At 42.1% G+C, this 25,731-nt stretch overlaps 1 protein-coding gene across 2 annotated transcripts in view; it reads right to left on the bottom strand.

Moving 5' to 3' along the window:
• The window catches only part of PHF2 (PHD finger protein 2), a 96,701-nt gene that overhangs the window by 3,214 nt on the left and 67,756 nt on the right, over window positions 1-25,731 (bottom strand). Inside the window, exons 6-21 of one of the 2 annotated variants that reach the window (XM_032194133.1) lie at window positions 25,288-25,474; window positions 24,588-24,750; window positions 23,429-23,516; window positions 22,707-22,813; window positions 21,431-21,522; window positions 20,046-20,135; window positions 18,373-18,744; window positions 17,379-17,498; window positions 16,036-16,154; window positions 15,183-15,361; window positions 14,885-14,958; window positions 12,899-13,056; window positions 5,357-5,634; window positions 2,739-2,834; window positions 1,707-1,816; window positions 248-509 (exon numbers count right to left, since the gene is read on the bottom strand). In XM_032194133.1, coding sequence (XP_032050024.1) covers window positions 248-509; window positions 1,707-1,816; window positions 2,739-2,834; window positions 5,357-5,634; window positions 12,899-13,056; window positions 14,885-14,958; window positions 15,183-15,361; window positions 16,036-16,154; window positions 17,379-17,498; window positions 18,373-18,744; window positions 20,046-20,135; window positions 21,431-21,522; window positions 22,707-22,813; window positions 23,429-23,516; window positions 24,588-24,750; window positions 25,288-25,474 — 2,495 coding nt within the window. The remainder of the gene's footprint in view (window positions 1-247; window positions 510-1,706; window positions 1,817-2,738; window positions 2,835-5,356; window positions 5,635-12,898; window positions 13,057-14,884; window positions 14,959-15,182; window positions 15,362-16,035; window positions 16,155-17,378; window positions 17,499-18,372; window positions 18,745-20,045; window positions 20,136-21,430; window positions 21,523-22,706; window positions 22,814-23,428; window positions 23,517-24,587; window positions 24,751-25,287; window positions 25,475-25,731) is intronic. The other variant, XM_032194134.1, reaches the window with a different exon arrangement.

Genomic DNA, 25,731 nt, shown 5'->3' with positions numbered 1-25,731 from the left:
GAGCATTTCCTAGCACAGGATGCCTCACACCCTGCAACAACAGCCCAGCAGCAAGGCACAAATTTGGGCCCACACTACCAGGGGAGCCAAGGCCGTGGGCTAGATCTCCAACCAGATCTGATCTACCAAAACAATTCTACAGACCCATGACAAACATAATACGTGAGGGCCCTGCAAACGGCATGGATTACATGACCAAATCACCCTTCCCCATTCCTAGAGCGTAACCCCAGGCGTTTCCTGGTACCTTTGGCGGAGGCATTGTTCTGCGAGGATGATGAGGGTCTCCTCTGTGTGAGGAAAACACCGGGTGCCATCGGCTGTGATCCCCTGTTAGGCTGGGCGACCCCAAAGGTGCTGGCCCCTGCGGTGTACTCGTGATCTGTGAGGCTGCTGGCATGTGACTCCAGCTTCGGCTCTGGCGAGCTGCCTTCCTGAGCCGGTTTGTTCGCGTTGTTGGTTGACAGCTTCTTTTTGGTATTTTTTTTCTTCTTGCCTTTTTGTTCCTCCTTTAAAATGACAAACATGAAGCTCATATTAATCCCCAGAAGACCTTTAGCTATGGCAAGGGCCAGCGGCGTTGCTTAGGGTCCTGATACAATGAAAAACAATGGAGTTTGCCATGTACAAACTGCTCAGTCTGTTCCGATACCATCTCTCTCACAGATCTCTGCTGCATGCACACGCTGCCTTTCTTGCCTCTCTGTGCTTTGTGCAGAGCCTCCTTGCTTGTTAACTCTGTGCACACTGCGGCGAGTAGCAGCCAGTCAGGACCGAAACGACCCTGCCTTGGGAGACCAGCATGGTTTTGCATGAACAAACCTTTTGAAGTTCCACATAAACTGGCATCTCCTATCTTCAATCTTCACACACTTTCACAATAGCATGGAGGATATTAAGCACCCCACTTATTCATAGAATCTGCTTCCTGCTAAGACAGACATTATCTCACCACCTACAACTGCACATCATGAGAAAAGTGGTCTCTCACCGTCCTGTTTCCCTTGCCTACCTTCAAATCCACTTCTTGTTGAAACCCTGCTACCGTTCTTGGAGCTCTTCTACCTAACAGCACCCATCATAAAAGTGCAATGCCACCAAAAGCCACAACTCCAGCAACTCCAGCAACTCCAGCATCTCGCCAACCTGGCTCCAGCAGACCTCATCACCTTCACGCCTTGCTCTGTCATATTTGTGGGGCCCAAGTGCATGAGGCACTTAGCATCTATATGACACCTCCAGAGACCAAAGGACACTTACCAACACCCAGAAATGCCTCAATATCTTTGTTGAACTGACATGAGCTATCCTCGGTTCACCAAAGCTTTGAGAGAAAACCCTAATGCTTCCCAGCAGCTGATTTCCACAGACAAGGCAATCACACCAGTCAGACTCTCAAATGCACATCAATACACCGTTCTCACACACTCCTTTCAGGGACCCTCCTTCTACCATTAGCCTGCAAGGTAGCCATGGTTGCTCTCTCATGCTTTTCTGTACTTCTGACACACTGCCTGCCCTGTGCTGGGGCTTTGTCAGGTATGCTGCAACACTACAGGACTTTCCTCCTGTTTATTTCACCTGAGACTGATGACCCTTGTGTTCCTGACATGAATAAACCCTAAGAAGGACTGACACCGCTGCTATTTGGGCATGACTTTGCTGCTTTCATGTCCTGACAGCTACTACTTCCCAAGCAACCTCACCTGCTGTGACAGCTTTGCGGCAGCAGCAGCAAGTCCGGTTTCAATGGAGGCGACTCTTGTACCCTCTCGCACTGGTCTGTCCTGTCGAGGCACCGAGGGGCCGACTCGTGCTGCAAGGAAAGCAGGTGCAGGTGAGACACATGCAGCGTGTGCCCAGATGAGCAGCACAGCCACACTGGGCAGCGAGACTCTGCCCTCCTGAGCAGGAAAAGCCAGGGATGCCACAGCCTCTGCTCTTCCTTCCTCCCCAGGATGTGTACGAAGAAGGAAGTGCTGACAGCCTCCACCCAGTCACAGTGGTTTGGGGAGAAGCTGCCAACAAAGATATAACACAGCCAAGTAACCTCACAGGCAGATGCAGCTACCTGAAGCTGAAGCCATGGGAGATTTCTGCCTACTACAGGTAGTATGAATGAGTCCAGCATCGTTTCCAAATGGACAGCGTTCACCGCCCCATCTGCTGGGGATGGACATGCAGTGCCACGAGCTGAGACACTGCTTCTTTGTCACACGCAGCAAGCTGTGGAGACTCCCCCATTAGTGGGCCATAGCAAAGGGGGGTCTAGGAACCCCCTAGCCTCTTATACTGCCTCTGGTGAGCCACAACAAAAACACCTTTCCAGACCATCAGCTTTGGCCAAACTCAGAGGAGACCATTCTCACATTCCCTGTCATTTCTCTCTATTTGGTCAACACCTAAAAGCCAGGGCTACTCAGCTGTCTGTGGTTTCACAACTACGCCACTGCTAAGGTGGCCACCAATCATTCCTTCACCAAGAGCACGAAGGAAAAAAACAACCCATCCAGGAACGACTTTTTCCTGCTGGTTGATGGCAAAAGGCTAAAACTGGTCGGCTGAGTCCCAGCACATGAAATCACCTCCCATTGTGCTGGAAAGAATTAATCCTTCACTATACAGAGAAATTGCTAGTTGTGGTCTTACAGTTTCCACATTCCTTGAAAAATGGCTGGTTCATTAGGTACCTGCCTGACTTAGTCTGAGTCTGGGTAGCACAGATTTTATGGACTTACCTGTTGGGCTATAAGGGGCATCATCTGAGCTTTTCCTTTTCTTTGACCGAGATTTGAATACTGGATTATCTTCATCCGATTCAAGAGAAGGGTAAACTACAGTAGGAAACAAAGAGGATACTTTCAGTGTGGGGACAGCTCTGTGCTGCACACAAGTCCACTTGCTCTGTACAGTTATGGTGCCCGCAGGCATCGCAGCTCAGAAGAGCTATGTCCCCCAGAGGTAACGCTGAGTGGTGACACAGCTGCAACAATCAGGAGACTTTCTCTTGCTCTCATCTACACACTGCATTTTAGAAGTTGCTGTCATTACGCTGCAACCAGCTACTTTTAGGATACACAGATAAACTTCTCAAACAGCATAAAGCAGTCTTCATCTTGTCTGTGTAGTGGCAGCACAGCTGTAAGAGACACAGACAAGTTTCTTTATCCCAAGCTAGACTGATATTGAAGACATGCCAGTACAATTCTCATAACCCCTTGCGAGACAAGATGTGAATCTTCATGTGTCAAAGAAACACATGTAGGTGCGTGGGTACTCCTGCCATGAGAGGAGCTTCTACCTTTCTTCAAAAGCTTGGGAAAAAGTGAGCCACGCTATGATTCACAGGGAGACAGCCACCTCTTTGTTAAGGGACTGGTCTTTGGACTGCACGGAAGGACTTGGTGCCATGTCTCAGATTTTTTCCTGTCCCCATGGGTTTAGGTTTTGCCAGATGCAAGCAAGCCTTGCTTCACATTTTCAAAGGAGGCTCTCTCACATGCACAGTATGATATCAGGCCCAGCGCTAACACGGCTTGCAGATAAGTACCCTGGTCACTTGATACACTCCTAAAGATCCTACAGACCTCCCACAAACTCCTATCCACAACAACTTGGCTAAGATACGTGTGATCTGCCATGTGTCTCTATCGCAGTAGCAGTGGTCCTACTTATGACTTAGCACGGGTATGGCCCACTGATATTACCAGGCACAGACAGCTGTCACAGCAAGGAGATATGCAGGAGAGATCACAACATATCTTGGCTCCCACACTTGATTTCTGGTGTCTGTAGGGCTTTTTCATGTTCATGGCTGTCTGAACAGCATCCTCGCTGGACAGCAGTACCCGCAAGCACAACTCACACCGCAGTGACTCATGGTTCCCTTCATGCACGGAGCAGACCAAGGCAGATTCCTTTACTGCCACATCCCCTGCTCTTCCCCCAGGAGCAGGAAGCAGCCTTTTCTGGGAGCCTGCCTAGTGCAAGCAGAATTACCAGTGCCAGGGAAGCCAACCGCTTCATTTGGCACCTCACCTTCCTGGGCCTTGTGACTCCAGCACAGTCAGGCAGAGAGAAACAAGATGACGTGCCATTTGTGCTGACCTCAGAAACTGTTTTCCTTGATTTACTAGTGGCCAAGAGGTAAATGTGAACCATTCTACCAAAGGACCCTTCAAAGGCCTCAGGGATAAAACATCACCTGATCTAAACTTTGCCCCAGCCTTTACTGTGAAGTTTTGTTTGTTTGTGTGTGTACATTTTTTAACAGGCATTTGATTTTCTTGCCCGTTGTCATTTGTTACATCAGTAGTGATTTTACCCTTACTGTGGCCTTTGGCCATTGACACTGTAAGTCTGCTGATTAGATGTGGAACAGCAGAGCCTTTGGAAACCAAGCCTGCTCACAACAAAGGCTCTCCATTCAGTCGCAGCACAGATGTGTAATGAGCAAATCTGCCCTTCAGCAGAGCAGAGCCCTGCCCATGCGTGGCATCTGCTTCATGGAGCTGCCCTTTCTCAAAGCACCTAGCAGCACCACCACTGCATCGCAGAGCACTCTAAATGGCTGGGCTGCCTTCTGCAACATGTCGCAGCACCTCCAGTTTGCCTTGGTATCTCAGAGGGTGAAAACACATGCTATTTTTCTGGTCATAACATGATTTCTGATGGCCATACTTGCCACAAACCTCTACTTTCTTCTTGTCCCATTCAGGGCTTCAGGTTTTCCAGTTCCTATCAATCCTCACATTATTACTTTCTTCCTTTCCTGACTTCTTATATTCAAAATTGTTCCTGCAAATTATTATGGTAGAACTGATAATAACTGGTGCAAACTGGCTATGCGCCCACTTCTGCTTCAGATGCTTACTTTCTGTGCCAACACTCAAAATACCACAGGAACCCTTCTCCAAGTACAAATTCAGCTTCTCACTCAGCTTGCCTAGACATATTAGTGTTATTGTGCAGAGAAGGACATTCCTGTCATAAGCACTAGTACCTGACACACATTTTTGGGACAGCTCCCCATGCTTGCTGGCGGACTGCCACATTGTCAGTGTGTTTCCATGCTTTTTAAGATCTACTGGTAACACCATGTCTCAAGTACAGTCTAACTGGATATTTATATCACCACCGGTTCTGTAGTCAGTCTATCTATTATGGAGTGTTTGCTTAATTTTGCAGTGCAGACCTCTTGTTGATTACACTCTTCCTTACTAACATTTTGGTATTTCAGTGCAACAGACCACATGAAATTAAAAAAGCATCCCATGAGAAACACGGGGAGTATTTGTAAATATGCACACGCATACCCAGGCACACACACAACTCAGACTGCTTCGTGTGTACGTACCATAATCTGAATCTTTAAAACAGGCATCTAAATGGTCCTGATCTTCATCGTAATCTTCAATGTCAATACTGTTTTTTGTGCTTTTCTTTAGTAACCGCTTGCCAGCATTTTTGTTACTACCACCGCCTGTTTTTTTAGAGTTCTGTGTGGAGATGGAGTTATTCTTCGCCTGATTGGTACCCCAGGATGCCTGGAGGCAGGAATCTGATGACTGGAGGTTTGCCATCGATAGCATGCCCTGGATTGCTTCTTGCGTGCTGGGTGAGGCAGGTGGCTGACTGCAGGAAAACATTGAGAAATACAAGAGCTATTAGCGAATCCATGAAAACACAAACCCCTCTCAAACAGTTGACTCCTTTCACCTCGCAGTGTTGCTAGAAGAAATTTCCCAATTACTGTGCTTTGAGCAGCTGGGCATGCCACAAGTGACAACAGGTGTTTTTTTTTTTTATGTTAACAGCAACATCACAGTGCATTAGATTTGGGGTTACTGTAACAGTAACCTCTATAACAGTATTCCCAGCAACACAACATTTGTACTACCCAACCCTGAGGATGTCACCCCAGCCCCTTACACACACATCCCAAATTCCCATCCTCCTACAATGGAGCTATGACGGGTGAAAACCACATTGCCTTCACTGACCTGAACGATGAGACCCCTGCTGTTGGCCAATACCCTTGCAAATTCATTTCAGATTTCTCCATCCCCTCCTTCACATGACTATGTATGAAAGCGAAGCCTGAAGAGGGCAGGGAGCAGTGGTAAGGGGGAACTGCACATGGACCATGACAGTGGGCAGGCTCTCTGGCACCCCTCGAGAAGTGACAGAGCTCAGGAGAATGGAGAAGTCTGGCTGTGGTGACCAAGCTACCAAATCACCGTGTCTGCACGAAGAAGGTGGGACAGCTCACACCGGGGTGCTGCTGTGTGTGGGCACGGGAAACACAGGCTGTGCCCTCTGCAGTGAAACAACCAACAGGCAGCAGTGCTGTTGTGGTGGGCTTCTGTTATGTACTGCCAAGCAAGTGGAGAAAGGATCCAAACAATGAGAATGAAGCTCAGGTTCACAGGCCACAGCTGTCAATGGGGACGTTCACTGCCCCAGGACCGTCAGAAGAGCAACATGATGGGGCACAAGCAGATCATGAGGTTTCTACAGTGCCCTGGGAGGTTTTCTGATGTGTATGTGGGGTGGACTGACGATGGGAGGTGCTGGACAGATGTAGGACTGGATGAGTGGGCTAGAGGAGAGGGAAACCTTGTTCACATTGAACTTGCTTTTTGGCATTTTATTGCCAACTGAAAACAAGCACTGTGCATCTACTATAGAAAACAACATATTCCTACAGAGTAGGCTGAGGTTAAATGATGTGTAAATTCTGACTGGCATGTACACTTAAGCAAGGTGGCAAAGCATGTTCTTCATGATACCGAAGAATGTAGAAGAACACTAATCTTATCAGGAAACATCAGACATTAATTCTGCAAAAACGCAGAACACATCATCAAGTATTTCCAGAAGTTCTGGCAAACAGTGAAATGCCAAAAAAAGAAAAGATATTTGAACAGTTATGCAATAGAAGCCACTAACGTACAGCATTTCCCAAGTAAATTAGCAATACCACATCACTTTCTCTCATTTGATCTTAATTTAATCCACTTAAAACCATTACAAGACTCTAGATAGAGTAAGACTCTAGACATAAAGGGAGTTTCTGGGCACTAATTGCATTTATAAATAATCCTGAAAATGAGTTAGGACTGGTGTCAGCAGCTTGCAACTCAAGGAATAAAAGAACATCGAAACATTTATTTAGTGAAGAGACATTTTAATCCCTTCATTATCATGCCAGATGCCTTAGCCTTCCCCCTGACAAAGGCATATTTCACACCATCTATAAGAAATTAACATATTTTCTTTCCATTTTTCCCCCCAACAGTTTTTGCAAACACTGGACTCCCAAAACAGTGCAAACAGACCATCAAAAACTGACCACTAAGTGGGTAAATCAGAGAGGAACTGCCTTAAGCAACACAAGCTTCAACAAATAAATTGTGGAATATGATCAAAACCAGTGGTTCTGAGAGTCAAACCACAACGTGAACGTGTGGGTAAAATGTCTTAAAGAGACAGAGCTGCACACAGAGCAAAGTGTTTCTCATTAGTTCTTGCCTGTGCTTCTATTAGAGGTATTTCAGCTTTCTAAGCCAAAAAAAAAAAAAAAAAAAAAAAAATCAGAAAGAATCAGGAAGCAATTTTTAAACTCTTGGAGGACTTATCCCCTTTTTTGTAGCTTCAGCAATGATCTTATGTATATATAAATATATATATATGAAAGTAAACTGACTGTGAGTTCCAACTTTAACTTAAAAACAGTAAATATGGGAGCAGAAGCAGAGCAACCAGCATCCTTCTGCCCCTGTGCTCCCTTCCAAGCAGCTGGCTTGCAAGAGCACTTCGAGCATACAGCAAGGTGGCACTTGGTGATAGCACAGACCCTGCCATGGCTTATCAAATCCCAGCAGTCTTGCTTTCCTTTCCACAAGCTAAAAAATAATTTAGTGGATGAATAGAAAAAAGGACACTAATTGACTAGCAGTTCGTGCCTTTTGCAGTGGGCTCCCCTTGGGGGATTCTGTTGTAAAGAAACTCTACAAAGAACTGGAGTGTTAGTGTTCTCAGGGTTGCCCGAGTGAGGAAATAGATTACTGCAATAACCATTTGCTGCCTAGCAAGCATCTGGTGTTTTCAGACGCATACAGTGCAGGAACTAAGAGGTCCACACTGCAAACTGCCAGCCCTGCCTGTAACCCCCAGGACAACGAAGTAAACCTTGGTGCAGCCATGACATGTGCCACAGGCAACAGAAATGCTCAGATGGCCAACAGGGCATGGCCATGAGGTGGCTGCTTCAGCCACCCCTGGGGCCAGGCTGTGGAGGCCGAGCCCGAGGCCTGCCAGGCCCGGCTCCCACCTGGAGCTCACAGCAGGTGGAATTGGCAGCAAGTTTGCACAGTGTTAACAGAGAGCAGTACTGTAACAGAAGGGAAAATATGTTGCTAAAACTCAGCCCAAATAAAAGGACTGATCCCAGGACTGATCAGCCTGCAGTGCATCCAGTCTGATGGTGTGATAAGAGTGGGGAAGGGGAGCTCACCTCCGAGGGAAGCCAAGGAAGGACACGTTGGTCTGCACAGCACAGATGGCGTGGTGCCCTCCACAGTGCTACCTGCAACTATTTGCTAGGATGGGTTTAAGCCTAGGGGCTCTAAGGCCCAGAACAGCTTGCTGTTGCTAGGAGTCTCTTCATCAGGGAGGAGTGCACAGAGCATCCCTTCAGGCTATGCTTTAGGGCTTTCGTGCTGCCTGCATTCTCCTCCTAGACTTGATAAGAGCATCCTTTCCCTGGCACTGCACACCAGAGCAGGTGGCAACAGGCAAACAACTGTGGTTGCTGACAGGAATACACACAGTTCAGCACTGACAGACTAAGGCTTTGCCTCCCTCATTGGGGCTGGCCCCTCTCCAGTACCGCCATCTCTCTCTGAGGGTCCAACGTCTCTCTTGAGAGATCATCTTCCTTTCATAAGTAATTACCAAACCTGTTACCTCTATTCTTATATTTAGAAATTGAATGTATTCATTTTGTTGGAATACAACTCATTGAATGCTGGCCTTTTCCCTGTTCTCCACACTGCCTGCACAGCGGCTGGAGGTACTGAAGGGCATGGGGGAGAAGAGACAGTAACCTTACTAACATTTTGTCTCGCCTCTGAATAACTACTGCTCAGTCTCATAACTGGGGGAAAATAGGTAAGAGCAAAGGAAAGTCACAGGACCCATTGAACATTTTCTAAGTGGAAATATCTAACTTGACATACGAACTGCCTCATGGGGTTACAGAGCAGAGGAAGCCAGATCCTGCTCGGAGGTGCACAGCAAAGGATGAAAGGCAGCAGAGGGGAAATCCCAGCCAGCCACAGGAAAAAAAGGGCCATGCTGAGGGTGGCTGAGCAGCTCACACAGAGAAGTTGCAGAATCTCCATCCCTGAATATATCTAAAACTCACCGAGGCAATGCCCTGAACTACCAGGTCACACTATGCAGCTGGCCATGCTCTGAGCCGGCAGCTGCATGAAATGACTTCACAAGGTCCCTTCCAATTGCCATTGTTCTAGAATACTGCAAATAAGAACTGATGCATGAGAGGGGGAGGTAATGAATCACCATTTTCCCTATGTGATAGTTTTCCTGTCATTTCTGCATTTCCCTCATCCTTCCCATGGCAAGATGGAAATGAACTACAAAGAAGTGAAGCAGAGACATTAATGACTTGTCACTATTTTGGAAAAGTGACAAATGTATAGAACTACAGGACTTAAATAACTTCAAGCACAAAAACAGTATTTTTATCCATATTTTACCAGGCTTGGGAACAAGAAACAATTCCACTGAGTTCAAGATCACATGACTACTAGTCTCCTCAACTTTTTTTTTCCTATATTCCATTTCCCTCTTTTCAGATTGTTTCCACATCTATGGCAGCATTTCTGCAGAACCTCTCTCTCCTTGTCTCTCCTCATTTTGCTACCATTGGCACAAGTGTGGGAGAGCAATCTAGGTAAAGCCATCAGTACATTTGTTTTGGTCAGTTGCAAATGACAATCTAACATTTTACAGAATAAAGTTGCACACTATTCATGCGAGGTCATTAACACACAAAAAGAGCACCTAAGTTACCTAAGTTACCGCTGCAGTTCAGCAGCCCTGGTGCTGGTCTGACAGGACTGTGCTTCCCCTTGCAGAGCTCACCCTAATCTGCACAGATCACCATGCAAGCAGAGGACATCCCACACAGACTTTACTGCACCATTACATACTTTATATATCATAGAATCACAGAATTGTAGGGGTTGGAAGGGACCTATACATATACATGTATATACATAAACACATACATACATAGTACATATATATGTACTACCCTTTACCTGCCTTACAAGTAGGAAAACAAACTAGAGAAACATGGAAATTATTTCTGTGAGTCAGGCAGGACCACATTGGCATTACGTTGCAACACAGTTTGTTTGCATATCAGGTTTCTTCTTTTTTAAAGAAGCACGTTATGGCTGTTTAAAAAGCCTAGCGTAATTATGAAATGAAACACAGTAATTTCATTTATCAGGAGCTTTTTTCAATCAAGCTTCAACACACACTGCCAAAACCTAATTGTTTATACAAGAACCAAAATTGATATGACACATTCCCACTAAACTACCACACACAGTGTAGTAATTCATGCGGAGTTTAGTTATGTGACTGCCTTTGCGACTTTGATTTCAGAAACCACAAAGTCTACAAATACACTGGATACAGAGCCCAGGTTGAAGGGAGGAAAAATGAAAGGCCTGAGTCCTACTCTGTTACTGAATGGCAGTTTTAACCCGTTGCAGACAGCAAAAGACACAACCAAAGAGAGATAATCTTTGAGGAACTTTCCTTTAACCTGTATTTTCAGCTTACCTCTGTATATCTGCACATCACAAGTAGGCAATGAACCACACTGTATGTGAAATAATTAGAACTGTAAACATGGCCAAGACAAATTTCTTTAATTCTTAAAATGGCTGGCATTTTCTTCTTTTATATGGATATTCATGTATGGGAGTCATATTACACAGGCAACCTAATTCCCACAGTTAGATACACCTAACTACCTGCCAAATGTCTAATTACCTGCCAAAACGTAAGTGTAAATTTGATATAAACTCTAGTTCCATTATGCACCATAATACAGAATGAAAAAGGAATTCAGAGGAACAGCCAAACAGATAACAAGTGCCAATGTGATTATTTCAGTGTCTTTTGAAGAGCAGACAGGGCCAAATCTCAAGAGATCAGGAAAATCTAGAAGCACTGACCCATCTGCACTCAGACAACAAAAAAAATATTGTATTACCTGGGAGCTGCAGACACTTTGGTACCTCTCTCCATACCCTCTGCAATCACTGGTTTTGAACAACCACTCCTTGCTAAAAGGAAGGCAGTAATGGAAGAAAAATGGCACTAAACTGAAATCAGATCTCTTCCCTAGAAATAACAGTCTTGTCAAGATAAGCCTCCTAAGGACAGTTACTACATTACTTGTTTTTAAAATCATTGGCTTTTTTCACCTGCAGTTCTGCTGTGTGACACACCCCTGGAATGAGTACCATGGGAAAACGTTAGGAACGAGCAGAAAACTCTTACAGGAGACTTCGCATACACACCCCTGTTCAATGCAGAGATGAGGATCTCCTGAATGAAGGCAGTCTGTATACTATGCTTTAATCTCCTGCAATTATCTGTGTTGGGAAAGAGACAATTACCTAATAAATTGAGAGAGGTCAAAACATCTGCTTCAATAACCCTCTCATTTCTCTGTTGCTCTGTCACCAGACTGCAGCCTTTAAAAAAAAAAATCCATACTCTCTCCCAACATTTTTTTTTAATCACTGATAAAATTCACTTTCTATGGTTTCCTTTGATAATTTATTCCATATGTTCCCCTTTGACCATGAGACATATCTTTTGGAATCCACAGTTATGGCTTTTAACTTCCAATCTTTCCCAGGTTTAGATAATATCTTTCTCTCTGATTCCACTTTAAAAGGTCCTTTCAAATTTGCAAGCTGCACTTTTCCTGGGTCACGCACACCCAACACCCAGCAAGGGCACAGCCTGGGTGAGAAGGACAGCACCAGGCTCCCTTTACCTAGTGTTTTATCTACTCTCAGACCAACTACCACCACTACTACTTTCTGCACAGGTTCTGTGGGTTTGCATAAGCAAGGCAGACCTAAACAAAGCAGGGAAGAAAAAGATGCTGTTGGCATATCCCAACAACTACTGAATATGGTACTTAGCTCTGCTGTGTAAAGCAGATTGTTTTTGCTGCTTTGCACATATAAGCGGCAAAGATCTACTTAACCAGCAGATTGCTAGGGAGCACAGGACATAGGATGCAGCAGTTCACATCCGCTGGGCCATTCTATGCATGTTAGCTGTAAACTCTGATGTTCCTAAAACTCTTTTCCAGGGCTCTGTTCCCAAAGTTTGAATTAAGCAAGACATTTGCATATGTGAAGAGTCCTATTCTGATTCTTTTGAAATGGCACGCATACCCTAATTCATCTATCTGTAGTTTATGATCAGACTTGGCACATAAAGAGTGGAGGCAGTGAACTCAAGCAGCATTCACTGAGCAGAAAGCTCCTTTTGAATGATTCATCTATTATAGTATTATTGCTAGAATGGATGTTCAGCATTTACAGATGTGAAATGCCTCTATTTGTTTAAATTATACCACTAAAATCTTTCCCACACACTTTTCCACCTCTCCCTCCAGATCACAGGATAAAGGAAGAATTTGCTTACTGGAGAAAAAGCAGTGACTGAGCTGCGAAGTTCATTCTCTCTCTCTCTCACACACATAACCACAAAAGAGCAATTCTTGTTTACAGGTAAGAGCAAAAAAAAAACATCCCTTTGTGCATACCTGTTGGTGTTATACTCTAAACCCCCAACTTCCTTGCTTGCCTGCAAAAGGTCAAGAATTCCTGCTGAACTTCCGCTCTCTTTCTTTACTTTGGAATTACGCCCTGGCTTTGCCTCTGTGTCAATGTGAAGCAAATCTTCATCTGACGAGTCATCACTCTGCAAAAACAAGAAGGCAGCTCACAAAATGGAAACTTACTATGTTAGTTAACAAGAACACAAGAATTTCTGCAGCCTGCTGCTCTTCTAAAGACACAGGGCTAGCCATTGTAATTTGCTCTTGTTAACAACAAAATAAAAACAAAAATCTGGTACACAATAAAAATCAGTCTCCTTCCAGCCTTTAGGCATAGTTGGTTTTCCTGTTCCCTTCCAACCCTAGGGAGCCAGCTTTGAGATCAGATCCTATGCATGGGATCACACCACTGTAACAGTGGTGTTTCCAGGTGCTGTGTTCCGTTCCCAGCCACTGCTCCTGTTTTTGAGACCCATGCAGCAGTGAGTGTGTGGCTGTATCTGCCAGCCCAGACATCACGGCTTAGGTTTGTATCTTGCAAGATGCTTAGCTTGGCCAGTTCAGACACAGAGACAGACCCACTTCCACCATCCCTGCTACAAGAGAACAGGAAGATGGAACAAAGGAATGGGACAAATGCGTGAGTACCATCTGAGTACACTGAAGGAAGCTACCTGCAGCTAATTGACTTTCTGGGGCTGATACCTTTATGCACTGTAGACTATAATAAAACAACTTTTTTTCTCCATTCCTGTCAGCTTTCAGGCCTCCAAAGTTCTAGCCATTGTTGCTTAGGCTGCCACTACTGCTTTCTTCAGGAACTAGTTTTGTTTCTTAAATTTCCATGCAATGAGATATCAGCATGTTTTGCCCTGCTCCCCCTGGATCACACTCCAGACTTCAGCTACAGGCTGAGGGAAGGAGATATGCACTTATTCTTGAACATCCCTGAGCCAAACCAGGATGTAGAAAACTGTTTAGCTCTTAGGGCTAAACATTTCAGTCACCTACAGTTCTGTGTTAACAAGCTGTTTTTCTTTCTATGATTGACTCAGGTATTACAATGTGGATTTATACCAACTGCAGTTAGACAAAACATTTCAGCATGTCATTTAATTTCCAGCATTGAGCTACAATGCTAACGCAAATAAGAGCAAACTTATGCCTGTACTGTTAAGCTTCTTGATGCAAAGCTATCAACGGGCACATTGACAATGCCTCAAGTTAGGGACATGCTAAAATATCAGACTGAGCCTAGGGCATTCCAGATGTAAGCCCATAATAGACAGATGGAGACTCTGCTAAGTGATAGTAAATAAATCCTTTAATTGGTACATAATAGGACTTCTAGTAATGTGAAACACCAAATGACATGCCTTCAGTTCTATTAGCATTACTCTGAGTTTCATTGTCAAACATGAACATGGAAATCTTCAATGATCAGTGTTCAAAGAGCTTGGAAATGGGAGACACAGGTCAAAACACAGCCCAGGAGAAGACCCTTGTGCCCATCAGCAATGTAACATCAAGCTAGGCACAACATAAAGCTCCTTCTGACCTTTCCCACCCCTTCTTATGGCTTGCTTCTGCTCTTGTGATACCATTCAAGTGTCATGGTCCCCACGAATGCTTCCCATCAGGCCTAATCACATACAAGCAGTTCAAGCCAAATTCTGCCTAGTCCTTACAATGTCTGAATGCTATCTGTTTTGGGCCAGCTGAGGATGTGACAACCAAAAGAAGTCTTCACTACCATCATTTACAGTGCTGTTACCTCACCTGAGCAGAAAAAAAGACACTATTATCTTGTGAACGAATGTCACTGATGATTACAGCAAGGCATATTGCATAGCTGCCATTAAGCACTGCCTAGCAGATCTGAGACAACTTTCCAATTTTGGATAAGCCCCCACATACTTTAAGAGATATATAATGGGTGTTCACTTGTGATAGGTACAATAATTACCATACCTTATATGACACCGACTCCACCTTTGGCTTCTTAACAGGAGTATGCTGCAGAGTGTCTTTTTTATCTGATAAAACTGAATAAAAAAGAGGAAAAGTAAGTCATGGTCCTTTTCTCTTCTAAACAGTAGCACTCCTAAGCCTTTACTTTGAAAGCAATTCAAATAGAGTTATGTTTGACCAACAGTTAAGATATAGATTTCTTTACTGTAAATCACACAACATAAAGACTAGTTTTGGACAGCCAACGCACAAGACTCTGTCACACAGACAAAAAAAAATATTCTTAAAATATTCTTACAGGGCAGTTCTCTTTTTGTAGTGTTTTTCTTCCTTCTGATTGGAAATTCATCGATTTTTAGCTCACCATCATCTGACACATACTCATATTCATCTCGTACAGGTTTTGCTTTATCTTCTTTAAAATTCTGCAGTGACCCAAACACACTAGTATTCAGTTGGGTTTTGACTCCCTTTGAACTGAAAAAAATAAAAATAAAAAAAAATCAGTAACAATATACCGACTGGGAAACATTTTAAGAATAGACAGAGGAAGACAATGAATACCTTTCCTCATACAGAAATCTCAGTCAATCTGAACACTTTCAGAGGTGCCAGAGCAATTTAAATCATTTTACAAACATGTTACTGTACCTACAATTTATATCCCCAAATACAATGCTGACCAGCGCAGCTTTCCTGGCTTGAAATAATCACTACAATATTAAGTTGTCTCAAAGTATAACACAATATACATAATGGACACACAGCATGGAATTTTGGCATGCAGTGTTCATTTAAAAGTTGGGGTTTTTTTTTGCCTTTTTTTATGTACCCTGAATAGGATCTGCAAAAAACCATTTAACATAAATTTAAACTAGTAAGAACCTGAAGTGCCAAAAAGCAAGACATAGCACAAATACTGAAGGCAGGAGTCTCGAACAAAATCCCAGCCTCAAAGGTAGATCTTTGCTGTTATGGACAACCAAGAAGGATTCAAGGTAAAATCAAGTTCTATAGTAAAAAACTTTCTGAATAAGTGTATTTTCTACATTGACCATAAATTCAGATTTTCACCTTCTTGTATAAAAATAAATAAATAATCACTAGACTTTAATTTTCTAATTAATGAATATTCTAATATTTTTACTTACCCAAGCAACTTCTTATTAGAGAAAGAGAATGTAAATTTGTTGTCCTTATTTCCTGATAAAGGCGTCTTTTCTGATTTGTGTTCCTCTTCCATTTTCAATAATGAATCAGGTTTACTGTTCTGAAATGCAAAAAGACCCCCCAAAACAAACAAACAAACAAACAAACAAAAATAAAATCAGTTATATGAGTTGCTAATATTTCCTAGGTAATGTTAGAGAATCCATTGACCTGTACATAGAAAAAATATGCCCTGCAAATGAGGTAAGTAATAGAGAATTATAGTCTTCCTTAGACTAGATGGGTTCTAGTTCAGGGACTTGTCCCTGCTCAAGAAGAACTTCAGCACCAGTTTGAGCAGTGCCCACCACAAATATGCCTGATGTTAAATTTAAGTATAGCTCTCTTAAATTGGTACAGACTGAGATAAAATATTGAACACTGTTCTTCATCATCACGCTTGTGCAGCTAAGGACAGAATCTAGCACAGTGCCTGTAACATGACCACATTTTATTCCCAGGCTCCACTTGCTTCTTTCATACCTTCAGAAGAGCTTGAATTATGAATTTAATAACAAAGCCATTCATTCTTCAATTATATTTTAAGCATAGCCCTAATACTTTCCTAAGCTGTACTGGCTGGGTAATTAACTGGTATATATTGAACTGAACACATCAACTGTGACTGTTTTTAAACACAAAATTTAGAACTCAGATGTCTCTGTTAAAAGGTCAGGATTCTTAGTAGCTTTCTGCACATGGAAAGACACATGCTTCTGTTTCAAGGAATTTTTTTTGCACCTTTGTCATTAGAAGTTTGCAAAGTAAGCAAAATTCAGACAGCTATTTTTACGAGAAAGCCTATGTCACCCTGTTTTAAAAGGTACCTGGAAAAAAATTAGTTTATTCTATGGATGAATTTTTCTCACCCTACATTAGCTCTCTTTGGAGGCAAGCTTTTAGTTTAGGGGGCGTGATTCAGATTTCATTAACAATATTTTTATACCATCAGGAGTTATTGATCTGGAACTACTCCAGACTTAAAGTACTGTAACTAGGTTAGAGTAAGAACCACAAAAGTGATCAGCACTGAAAAATCTATTAGAAGTGTTCCCACCAGCTTCATCAAGGATAAGAATGAATAATTCAGCACATGCTTTTGAAAAACAGCCATACGCCTCCTTTATTTGTGCTTAGTTTGTTGTTTTCGGTTCAAATATTTTTCATTGGGAACTGAAAATTGGTGACTCGCACTCTCTGCTTAGGTAGGCCTGTAAACATTTCTCCACCATTGACTTATCTCTGTGTGGCAGAACCAGCAACAAAACTTAACAGGAGACCTTACCTTATATTTCCATTTGGCTTCTGTTTTGCTTTTATTTTGCTCTCGAGCTTCAAATTTCTCCACCTCATTTTGCTTATTAGCTGTTTCTTTATTGGGAACACTTAAAACATTCTTTGCAGCCTGGGGAAGAAAATCAACTTGCAGTCTTAATGAGGATGGAGCACTGGCATGTTACACAAATACATTTTTATCTAGAATATAAAATGGCATATTTTTGAGAACTCCTTTTCTGATCTATTCCTTTTTGAATTCAAATGTGAGATTCAATCAAATATTGCTGTTTCAGAGACTGCAGAAGATTAGCTGCATTTCTCCTTCATATAGTAACATACAAACTACTAGGAAATTCAGAAGCATTTTAGAAAAGTCTTATGGAATCTTCTTAAGACAAAATAAATAAAGTGTACAATGCATTATTCTGTCAGCACTTCAAAGAAATCTTGGCCTCTGCTGAGGTCAACAGCAAAATTTACATTAACAGAGATCAAAATGAAACTTGTCCTACATGGACAAAACCAGAAGAAAACTACTGCTTTATCTTCGTTCACTCATTCTTGAGCAAAATCTCACGCAAGCAAGATGCCCCAGAAATAAGTCCATCTTGTCTGATGGACTGATCATGGAAACGAACACAAAAGTGATAGTAACACTTGAAATATTAACGTAATAGTACAGGGGCCAAAAAAAAAAAAAAGTCTTTTAATTTTCATCTCACCTTAGTTTGGAGGGGGACCTGGCAGTAGCTTGCCAGACTCAGCTTGAATCAGTAGGTTTCTTTCTTCATTTCAAATGAGTTACCAAACAAACAGTCAAATCAAACTGAGCAGCCAGGTTAAAAAAAAAAAAAAAAAAAAAAGGCAAACGCAAAACTCTCATTTACTTCAGTAAAGACAGGGTTTCACACTGTGTTGCTTAATTTTGTTTTCCATGAGACGTAAGGAGAGCTTTTATCCCCACTATGACAAGAACGGGGGGAGGTTAAAATACAACCCACCTTTCCCTTCTTTGGCGTCTCAATCTTTGTCAGAGCCTCCTTTGTGTGTGCCTCCAGCAAGTCAAGATTCGGGATTGCTGGCGGTGGACTCTCTTTTGCCTTCTTTCCTTTCTTTTTTCCTTCTCCCTTGACTTTTGGTGTTTTGGGAGGTTTGGGGGGTTTGGGAGGCTTGGGGGGCTTAGGAGGCTTGGATGGCTTGAGTTGTTTGGGGGTTTTCACAGTTTTTGGGGTCTTTTTTTTAGGGAGCTTTTCTACAGGTGGGGGTGGAGGTGTCACTTGGACGGGTGAAGGTGCATCCTCCTTCTCCACAGGACAGGTCTCCTCAGCATTTGTGTTGGCACTCGTGTCTGCTTTGCTGGCTTTCGAAGCATTCTGTAGTTTGGCACAAAATAGGAAGGCATTCAGGTCCACCTGTATCAGGTTAGATATTCCCCTGCACCCTCCCATCCTTAGGGAAACAAACACCAGAGAAACCTCCGTCAATACAGGAGTAACAGCATCCACATCTCAGGGAACGGACACCACACCACATGTCACAGTAGCGTTCTGCCCACTGCTAATTTCCCTTCAGCTGCTGCTCAAGCACAAGGTCGGCCTGGAGAAACTCCAGTGGTGAGGAAGTTAATTCTCACCAGGTTATATCAGGTAGGACTCTTAAATGGACTGCCCACACAAAAAAACGTATAACATGAATGGTCTTTTGTTTAAAATGCTAATCAGTTTGAGTACAACCACTTCAATTTAATTCAGATGTGACAATGTAGCAGAATCGTGTTTCATGCCCTCAGGTAAAATAAGCAGTGAAATAGCTGCCCAATTAAAATTGACAATGCCTGACTAATTATAAAGAAGTTATTTTCTGCTTAACTTGTCATTCCGACAATCAAAAAAAGGTACATGCTGCATCAAAGAGGGTAAGATAGGTTTCAATTTTGAGGTCTTTGGATATAGTTAGAATGCAACACTTCCTTCTCAAAGCACAAATGAACTAGCTGCTATCACCTTGCACTGTCACACATCTCCACAGTGTGGAACATCATACCAGACTTATTGGACAACAGCTCAATACAACCTCTGTGGGTTGTTGGTTTTCTTTGTTTGTGTGTTTGTTTGTTTCTGTTTCTTTTTGTTTGTTTTGTTTTTTTGTTTTGTTTTGTTTGTTTGTTTTTAATATAATGATTATGTTTAATATAATAACTCTGCTTAGAAACCAGCCAAGAGCAAGGCCTCCTACTAGGCCAATGTCCAGAAGGATAGATAGCTCCTGGCTCAGACATCACAGGTAAGACCAAAGAACATATTGAGCACGATTAGGAGATGGCAACAACATTTTCTGAGCTCTACCGTATTTGTGGGTAGGAAGCAGCTAATGTGAAAGGAAAAATAAGGATGGAGATGGGAGTGTGGCCAGTCCTGCTAGCATAACGTGGAGGAGGAAGGGTGTAGGGCAGGCAGAGAGAGCATGAAGTCAAGGAGACAGCAAACAGGAGCCCAAAACATGCGGCCAGTCAGCCACAGACAAGAGTCCTGAAAACCCTACTGCTTAAACCTTTCAAATTACTTTAACAAACAAGATAGGGATAAAAAGATTCATTTATTTCAAGTCCTCTGCTTTAGAGTCTAGGTTATTAAAAAATGAACAGTGTAGTTAACATGATGAAAAGAGTACAAACCTCACTTAATCGTATTTCTTTGGCAAGGTCCTTGATAAGCTGTGCTGGTTTGAAGTTTTCTGGTAGTTCATCTTCATGCTCTGCTAAAGCCTAAACCAGAACAAAGCCAGACTGCCGTTTCTGTACATTTTTGTGTGTTTGTTTGTTGTTTTTTTTTTGCAAAAATATAATAAAATAATGTGTCATTAAGTGACACATTAATGTTTTTTCCAAACTATTCAAATCAATACTGACTACATCAGTAATACGGAAAAAAAAATACATTTTATTTCCCCTTCTAGGTGTTATTGCTGTTCCTTCAGGACAACTACTTACAAAGTCAGCATCTTTTTTAGATATTATTGCATGTTCACAACTGTAACATCAGTTTTCTTACCCCCTTACATGACATTCTATGAGAAACTCCTTTTCTACATCTACACAGAAAGGTTGTCTCAGGATGCTGTCTTCAGTGGACCCAATAGGCACATACCTTGTCAGCAGAGTGGTTTGGGAGCTCCCTGGCAGGACTGAGGTTTTCATTCACATGCCACGTTCCAATATTCAAAGTTCAAATTTACCTAACTGCCAACACAGTCTGACTTCCTTTCACTACTTGTCATTTGCATGGCAAGTAGTAATAAAGAGGGTGGGTGACATGAAGAACAGGTCTTCTACATCAGACAGTCCTACTACAGGCAGTCAGGAACAATTCTGAATTCAGACTGTCTTTTTGCAGTAGGAAGCAGCCAAGACTCTGACTACATTTAAATCTGAGACAGCCACCTAAGTGATCTAAACTGCGTATGCAACATTGTTTACTCAGCTGCTCACCCCTTCTCAAATTGTTCCCATTTTCTGATTGAATGGCCTGCCTCTTGCAGCTAATTCCCCCAAATTTTTGGAGCAATGCATACAAGAATAACGTGGCTGAAATGACTGCAGTGGTAAATTCAGGCTGCAAATATCTTTAAGCCATCTCTCTGGGCATATATGTATTTCCTAGTTTAACTGATGTGTTGATTTCCGGGAACTGAGCACCTTGTGCACACAAAAATGAAGGTGTTGTTCTAGGCCTCGCTCACATACACAGCCTCTACTTAATTGATTTGGCACATGAAAATGCTCAGGGCCATGGAAAACATTTATTCAGTATCCTGTTGACCATAAGCAGAACTGATATTTTTAAAACTCTGATGGTACCTTTCTTATTCCCTGCTTACTCCTCATGTAACATTATAAAGTCCCAATTGTCACCCTCCTTCCCTGCTTTCCTGGTCCCTTCTCTTTGGGATTCTAGAGTTAGGTGTTTTGCTACGATGATACTGTCTGTTCCAGCGTTTGTTCTTTGTTCCCATGACTGACAAACCTGAGGAACACAATATTAAAATAGGGTCTTCTCCTACCTGTTTCTTAGTCCATGACCTGAAAGCACCATTGAGAATTTTTGCTCCTTGGAGTAAATGAGCAGGTGGTTGTTGCCCAGCTTTGTGCAAACCTAATCAGAGAAAAAGCAGTGCCATTCAAATGCTGAGAGCTGAAGTGGTTCTACATGAATTCTCTAATCTGAAAAACTTTAAACTGTGAAAGTTAACTTAAAAGTTGGTCACCGCCAACAAATCCCTATTATTACTTGATGGTAATAAGGAGTATATTTACTGTGTCATAAATCCAACTCTGCCTTTCTATACTGTGGTTCCTGTAAATTATGTTTACACTGGCAGTCATCTTGGCTCTTTTCTTGGTCACATATTCAAGCTAGCTTCCATGTTCATACATCCTAGGCCATGGGCTTACAAAGCTGACATGAAAGGTTGTTTCATTCTGTCTGAAAAAGCAAGCATCAGTATGTGGAAACAAAGCTATACTGGGCAGAGCATTTCACTTCTCCTTTATGAGTACAAGCTTGGCTAAACTTTTCTGCTGGTTACAATTTTTATTTAGTGTCTGTCACAAGGGGGCCCCCTTCCAAGCAACCCCACACATCACTTACTAGTTAGATAAAGTGTTGTAGATGTATCTGGTGGGTGTCTCTAGGCATGTTCCATAATAAGAAAAAGAGGCAAGGAGAAAAGCGAGCCCAAGTTTGTAGAGAACATAACATGCATGGACATTTGGATAAACTCTGAAGGAATATGATTTAGAAGATTTTGAATGTCACAGAAAACTGTGCTTAAATTCGGAGTGGTCCTGCTACCCTGCTGGCCCCATCACTGATGTTCCTGTGAACCCATGTATACATATGACCTGCCAACGTACTTCCACCAGAACCATAAGAATTATGAGAAAAGGTGGCATTATTCCATCTGCCTTGGGCTGACAAAGCAAGCAGCTCGTTACGTTAAGACAGGGAATGAATCCATAACTTACACTACCCAGCCTAGGTAGTTGGTTACAACATTATTTGCCTCTGAAGCAACTTAAATATTTTTTACAAAGATGAAACCTTTACTTGAGTATAGGTAAGAGGGATGGCTAAGGTCCTTCCTAGAGCAAGGTGGCAGGCTGATTAAGGTGACAGCTGGACCAGATCTGCACATTCAGCTGACATGTTAGAACTAGTTTTTAAATACTAGCAAGACTGATTTTGGCAACCTGTGGCTCATCAGCAGAAAATAAGAGTAAGTATTTTCAGGCCCCCAAATCTAAGCAATTAAGGCAGGCAAAGAAAAGCAGTTTTACCTTTGAATGTCTCTAATAGATGCTTTCCCATATACCAACATGCAGTTTCGAAGTTTGGAAACTGTGTTAGACTGACAATTTTCAATCGTCTTTCTACTTCATATGCCCTGCAATACAAAGAAAACTGAACTTAAAAGCATAGCAGGTCACAAGTATGTTGCACAGTGTCAAGCACTGCTCATAAATGCCTGAGGTTCACTTTGCAGTACACATGGAAAGATATTTCTTTGTGCTGCTACCAAGTACTCTGGCATCAGACCAAAAGCAAAACACAAATAACACTAGTAAGAAACTGTGATATAGATGTAAGATATTTTTATTACATTATTTGTCCAACATCAATAAAGACTACTTCTATTGTTTTTCACTGGGCAAAGAGCCCATCTGAGCAGGTGAATATGTATCCAGAAGGTAAATGGCATGTTCTAAGGCAAAAATCCTGACAGTTTTTAACAATTCTTCCTTCAGAATCTGGCCACTTCTGTCCAAACAGCTCACATAAACTTCCAAGCACTATGTAACAGGTGTAAAGATGGCTTGGAATAACCCAGCAAAGGAGAAACTGGTCAAGGGGACAAATATGTGCATGCTTTCCAAAATTCTCCCAAAGAAGCTACATCAATAACATCACTGCAAATGCAGGATAATTATTATGAGAGAGGATGACCAATTTATTAAAACTTGACCCTCTACCTAAATTAAGATTTTAAAAAACAGATTACCTCATCTGCATTTCAACACTTAGACTATGTAGAAAATGTCCTGCAAAGGCCAGGCAGTCTACAGGTGTTAGAGTTGCATAAATCCAACCTAGAAGAGAAAGAAAAGATCCTTGAGAATAAATACTGGGTCCATAGTAACAATGTGTTCACTACATGAACTTCATACTTCACTGTACAACTTACTTCCTATATACCAATACTGCTCCTCAGTCCAAGTCAGCACTAGAACCACCTATGCTCTGAACAAAGTTGCATTTAGGCCCTTGTTCAATTTGCACTAGTAAGGCCCAGTCCAGGGACTTGCTAAGCGCCTTTCACTCACAGTCCTAGGACTACCTTCGACTGTGGCTATTTCAAATAGACAGACAGTGAAGGGAATATATTGCCACAAGTGCCCTTACTTTTTTATTGCTGTTAAAAGCAGCAGCAGTTACATAATAGTAGCTGTTTTCACATCACTGGCAATTCCTGACACTGACTTTATTGCTGTGTCAGAAACAGGTGTTTTCCAAACACTTATTTTCACACAAAAATCTACTTAATTTAGTCAATCTCCATACATTGTTCAATGTTTATTCCACCATCTGCTTCACACATGGTCATGAGAGAAATGAATATTCTTTATGAGTATCATCCTAGGAACTGAGAAAAACAAAATTCACCACAACCTACAATGAAAGCCTGAGTCTATGAAGTAGCCTATAAAAATCTGCGACACCCTGGTCTTCAGCCTCTCGTGAAACCATAAACACACGTTCACACCATGCAGGCACCTTGGTGTCAAAGGGAATCAACAACCAAGAAGTGAAGCAAGCAATGCAACATGAGCTCTCCATTAGATATTGTGGCACAAAACATCAATGTCATGCTTGGGCGTACAGAGAGGACTTGGGAGTTCCTTCAACCCAGGTAGACCAAAAGTGGAACACTGTATGTACTAGTTGCATTTTTAAAAGGCTGTTAAAATATTGAGAGAAAACAGTAAACGTTTAGGGATTGTTGTTGTTTTGTAAGCACACAAAATTGGACTTCTACCAAGAGTTAGACTTCATACTTTGTCAGAGAAAGGTGGTCAAATCACATTCCTCTAGCACTTTGGACATGCTGTTTCAGCAGCTGTAAAACAAACAGTAAACCTCACCTGTAATCGCCTGCTCACCTGAAGGAATGAAGAGTGTCTGTCCTTGTTTAACTGTGCATTTGTAACATTTATCTACCTGGTCTGCAAAAAACATTTCACTGTGGTTTGCTGCTGATTGCCAGCGTTCATAGAGAGAAATATTTGCAGAGGCTGGTTTGATGAGATAAAATATTTTTTCTCCCTGAATTAGAAAACACAATTAGCAACAAGCAGCCAAATCAATCAAAGCTTCACTGACATGGATACAAGCACACACAAATATTTATTTAAATAAATATATAGCATTACATATTTTAACACTATTTAAGTAAAACTTACTAGTCAGCTTTGTAAAGAAGGGCTGAAATAATTAAATCACTAGCTGACTACATTTGCTCAGATTAGTGGGGCAGATGGCACAAAAAGTTTACATTGTCAGGTTCCATTACCCTGCAAAAGCAGGATGTAATATCTTCCAGGTCTTAGGAGATGTATTTGCAGAAGGCACTAAACAAATATTCACATCCTAATAGAGTGAGAATACACCAACAACTTCCACATGACAAGTAAACCCTGGCACTACTGAGAGCGTACCCACTGACGGCAGTTAAGGCTTTGCATATTTCTTATGTAAGTGGACCATTGGGGAAAAAAATGAGATCAAGAGAATTTTAGGATGGTCTTCAAATATAAAATGTAGTTCGTTACTAAATACACTGCAAAAAAGATGAACCCTCACCTTCAGCACATGGTACCATGCAGAAGCTCCTCCTGAATCTATGTGGAAATCTGTGTAGCTGTCCTTCACACAGATCAGGCAGTACTTGGTCACTTTTGGTTTAGCCAGAAGAGCATCATCAGGCCAATAGTTTTCCACCCAGGACAACTTCTTAACTATATCTGGAGGTTCGACAAAACTGGACATCCTGTATAGAGAGAATTAAAAGCAAGCATGCATCTTTTAAGAAAAATAATAATAATAATAATGCAAGAATCCCAATACAACCAAAAGTGGACTCTGACTCTATTACTTCAATGGCAATATGAAGCAACAGCTTACATATCAGTGGAACTGGTTTTTATTCAGAAACTTTGTGAAAACTGTTTGCAGATATAAATTTAAGGCTTTTTTCAGTACGATGATGCAGCAATGACCCTTTGAATTCTTTCAGTAGCAATATTT

Source organism: Aythya fuligula, chromosome 10 (genome assembly GCF_009819795.1).
Source record: "Aythya fuligula isolate bAytFul2 chromosome 10, bAytFul2.pri, whole genome shotgun sequence".
NCBI classification, from domain to species: Eukaryota; Metazoa; Chordata; class Aves; order Anseriformes; family Anatidae; genus Aythya; species Aythya fuligula.
Note: the sequence above shows the minus strand (reverse complement) of the source record. Positions and strands in the feature narration are given on the sequence as shown.